The sequence below is a fragment of the Symphodus melops genome, assembly GCF_947650265.1.
Source record: "Symphodus melops genome assembly, chromosome: 1".
In the NCBI taxonomy this organism is placed as follows: domain Eukaryota; kingdom Metazoa; phylum Chordata; class Actinopteri; order Labriformes; family Labridae; genus Symphodus; species Symphodus melops.
Window position 1 is genome coordinate 11991181 of NC_136691.1, and position 4705 is coordinate 11995885.

General features: G+C 38.1%; 1 protein-coding gene across 1 annotated transcript; it reads right to left on the reverse strand.

Moving 5' to 3' along the window:
• Positions 1-617: 617 nt before the first annotated feature.
• fam167ab (family with sequence similarity 167 member Ab) lies at positions 618-3705 on the reverse strand. The gene is made up of 2 exons (XM_079341196.1): positions 3234-3705; positions 618-2192 (listed from the first exon to the last, which is right to left on the reverse strand). Exons 1-2 carry the CDS (start codon positions 3588-3590, stop codon positions 1929-1931), a joined length of 621 nt encoding a protein of 206 aa, XP_079197322.1. The 5' UTR covers positions 3591-3705; the 3' UTR covers positions 618-1928.
• Between the last annotated feature and the right edge of the window lie 1000 nt (positions 3706-4705).

Genomic DNA, 4705 nt, shown 5'->3' on the forward strand with positions numbered 1-4705 from the left:
TTTCATTTTCTCTGGAACAAATGCTGTCTTGAATGTAATTGTTGCATAGGTTTATTTCTACAGTAATATGTCTCTCGTACAAAACAATAAATGAATAAAACTGCTTGATCATAACTTGTTGGAAAAAGACTATGCGATGGCCCCTTTGGCAGCCTCTCAGTCCAAAGGAGTTGTGGTCTTTCAGCAGCGATAAGCCAACATAAAGCTGGAGCTCATGCATGAAAATCTCAGGCTCAGCAGAGTCATTCATGAGGTGCCACTTCCACCCTGCAGATGGAGAGGAACACAGGGATCACTGAGTGGGTTACATTGACACTCACATGCAAGACCTTATGACCCCAATGTTCTTGTCTTCACACGTACCAAAAACCATAGAGGCTGAGTGTTTGCACAGTTGTTGTGAACAGAAGACGGCTATTCAACAGAACAAAAGCATTGGCACGAACGTGTCAGAGAATGTCATTTCAGATACCAAGTTCATGTTAATTTCCAGAGGTTAAATTAACAGTTTAAATGTTTCAACTCATTTTCCATGCAAGGTGTTTGATGAGCACTGTGAAACCATTGGGGACATTTTGTTGTGATGCCAGCAAAATTGAAGTTCAAAAAGCCAAATATCCATCTTCTTTATGAATGATTTATTTAGAGTTCATTTGTGAAATGATATTACTGTATTTCATTGACCCAAACCAGTTTTATGGTATGTTATAATATTGCATTTGTACATATAGCTAAACTGTCTAGGTAGTATAGTCAAAGCAAATCTCAACCTATTATTGTATCATTGGTTATTATGTAATAAGTTGCTTTACAGACTGTCGTCATAAACAAAAGAAAAACAAGTCAATAAAAAAAGGTTAACTTTTATGGTAAAGACCATTATAACTGTCTGCATAACAATAGACTCCTAACAAGGTCCACATGATCATATCAGTCAGTACAGGCAGAGATCTACATGAATGATAATGATGTTTATTCATGAAATGTAACCTTGTTTTTGTTTCAAACAGACAGTGTCATCTCCAAAGGTTACTTTCAGGCTGGAACTCAACAATTGGAGCACAAAATGTACAAAGGTACAACCAACAGTAAAACATACCCTTAATTGTACAGGCAAACTTCAGAGCAGGAATTCAATCAAACTAGTGCAGTCATTTTAAAAGAATCATTCATGAATAAAAAAAAAACAATGTTTAAAAAAGTGATACTATTACTTCATGCTAAATCTAAAATGTTTTACGCATAGTATGGTGCATCACTTGTTTTAATATTAAGGATTTTTTTGAAAGGTTTATTTTTTGGCTTTATTTTAGAGATGAGACAGTTGATAGATCAGAAAGAATAAGAAAGAGAGAGTGGGGAAAGAGGCGCACATACTCATTACTAGGCTAGTAGCCCAATATAAAGGCTTTTTTAAAAGCAAAACAATATGGGCCAAGTAAAAGGATGTCCTTGAATCACAGAGTAGAGTGCGTAGTAAAATCAGTTTAAATATCTATGCTAAGTGATAGATCTTGCTTGGAGATACAAAAGCTCCAGCAAACAACCACAGAATATATAGTAATATAAAATGTAATTATTTAACTGAAATGTTTAAAAAGTTAATAAAAACAAGCTTCAGATTTCTTAAAAACTTTCTACTGCGAGTGGAACTGCAAGTACTCTGTTGGAAGGTTTCTTATAGCACGCATCTATAGTATGCTAAAAAATGTCCCCGCTTCACTCTAAATCGTCTTTCTGAATTATTTACAAGACCTAAATCTTTCTCTTTCATTACACTGTAAAACTATTATTTAGTCATTTTTACAGTGTTGTGTCAAAGCCTGAAATACACAAAGGACTTTAACCAATGTCTGACTGCAGAAAAGATAATATTAGGCAGGCTGTTTTGATTGAAATATTTCCTGCCTGAGGTCGTACCACTGCCCCTAGCAGAGTGAGAAACGGCGAGAGTTAATGTTCATCTTTGTAACACCAATGAGTCTCAGCGGGGCGGAGAGGCCGAGCCCTGGGGTGACGGGACATTCGTACAGCAGGTCAGACAGCTCGTCGCGCTCCTCGATGCCAAAGGTAGCATCATTGAGCATCCGCCGATGCAGGTGGCACGTCTGCTCTATCTTCAGCTTGTTGATGTCGTTCCGGAGCCGCATGAGCTGCCTCGCCAGCTGCTGATCCTGCAGACGCATGTCTGTCTGATTGAGGGAGGCAAAAGAGAGTAGAGCTGAAACTACAGCTAACTGATACGTAAGTTAATCAACTCAAAATTTCACAGTGATGAAGTTTAAAGTGGTTGTTTTTGTTCTTCCAACTGTGGTCATTTTTATTTCATGTAAATATTGTAATTGCTCCCTGTACATTGGTCTGTCAGGTCGTTTGTCTGTATTTATGAATTTCTCTTCTTAATTTTCTTTCTGTCAAAAAGGACACTACATGCTCATTGAAGAAGAAGATCCTCTGGTTCCTACCAAGTCCCAACAGACTGAGCTACTACCGCCCCATGATGGATGGATTGATGTTTGGTCCATAAAATAACAAAAAGATCTATACCTCGTCAAGCTTATGCTATGAGAAAACTCTGGTTGTGATTTTTCACAAAGAAATCAATACAAATGGTTTGATCGATGTGGTGTTACTGTTGTTAATGAGTTTTTTAGATTGTTAAAGCTAGATTTTTTTTCACTGTTAAAGGTAGATTTCTTTGTGCGTTACAGAGCCGCTCTAATCCCGAATCCAGTCTTCATGTTGAGATACCCATTTTGCAAGGATCATAATCATCTCTCTTGTCCTCTGTTCTCGTGCAGTAACATTTGTCCCCACATACTGTGCGAGTGTGATTCTGCATGTGGCAGCACCTCATTGCGTGCTCAGTTATAGCCTGTGAACTGTGGGCGAATGTTCAAGGCAACTGGACTGGAGTACAAATGATTACACTTGCAGAAAGTGAACATCTGATGCAATTGCCCAATCCAAATCAATCTCGCTCACCAATGTGAAAGGGTTTCTTCCAGCCAGTAATTACACGTTGTGTTCATTGTTAAATTCTTAATAGCTTAGTAGGCGAAATGTTTTGTCTTTTATGGCCGTCATTTGTTAAATTGAAAAGCTAGTCAAGTTATAAAGTGTGCATTTGAATTAGCAGAGAACATCGGTTGACATTTCAAGGTAAAGAATAAAACATTTTGGAGATGCAAACTGTTAGCAGACATCGATGACAACTTAAAACATTGTCTCACCAGTTCTCTCCTCAGCCAACTAAGAGCTTCGTCAATGTTTCCAAATCCCTTCAGGACACCTGATGGCAACTTGCACTGAATCCCATCAGAGTTCACTACAGCCTCTTTGGGAGTGACCACTTCCTTTTCAAGCTCAACTGCACTCAGGCCTTTTCCATTTTCCGAGCCTTCTGACTCAAGCCGGGCCTTCCACTCAAGGTAAGAAGGTCTCCTGGTCTCCAGTCTTAACTTCTCAGTCAAGGCTTTCAGGCTCATGAGATGGTCATCTGCAGGCACGTCCACATCTTCCTCAAATTCTGGTTCCTCCAGGACACAAGCCCTGTCCAGTGTTATCTCAGGAGTTTTGGAGGTGTCCATTTAATCCGCTAAGCACTTACAGATTCCTGATAAATGTGTCAAAATAAAAATAGATAACTGTTCTTAGTTGTTGGCCTCATTTGCTGTTAAGTTTTTTGGGGGTTTTTTTATTGTCAGGGACGTTGATCTTCAAAGGATTATAAAGGGTCCACTGATGTTTTGAAGGAAGAGTTTCTTAAGAACTGCAGAGGAGAGAAGAAGGAAAGCATGATAGATTTAGTGACCACTGGCAACCCTTTCCTAAATGACAAGATCTAAAGGTTACGCGACATCTGACAGCAATGTGACACGTCTAATTTGGCACGATGGTTTCAGCTTTAATGACAGGTCAGATTAAACAGTAATAATGAACGGTGAGTTTGTGCACACGAGTTTATTCTGTACACTGATTAAGATTTACAGTACACTGTGGTTTCTGTCATATCAAATAATGAAGTATCAGCACACTGAGGAAACATCTCCAGGATTTTAATTTAGCAGGAATAAACTGTTACCATAGAAACAACGACAGGGACTGTCAATGAATCAGAATTTTCCCACCTCATGTCCTCAGGGCTTATTGCTCTTACTGGCAGTCTTAAATGATTGGCAGATAGGTTTGCTCTTTCACAGCAAGACACAGAATGGGACAAAAACATCTTTGACTTGTTTTTTATGAATCCTCAACACAACTGGTTACATATTTTTGAGCAAACACACAACCCGAGAATGTTCGAAGTCTGCTTTGGGATGAACGCTAACATACTCACAATTAACACAACTACAGGCCCCATCTTAGTTTAGTGTGCTCGCTAACTAACAGTTGCGTATACCTACTTCTAATTGCTCAGCCTACTCATAAGAGATGTATTTTTTAAAATAAAATAAAATGTTCCATACTTTAATTGATCATATTCATAATAAGTAATGATAATAATAATAAGTATAATGACACTTTTAACCATACATAATTTTACAAAGATAATATAGACGTGCAATATGTTTCTCCTTGGAGCCGAATGAATGAAAACAAAGTCGCTCAGTATTTAATTTAGTATGCTAGCTAACAAACTTTCTCTTAAAGTTCTGGTTGAGTGATGTTTTCTCTAAACGCCAACATTCATTCAGTAAAGATT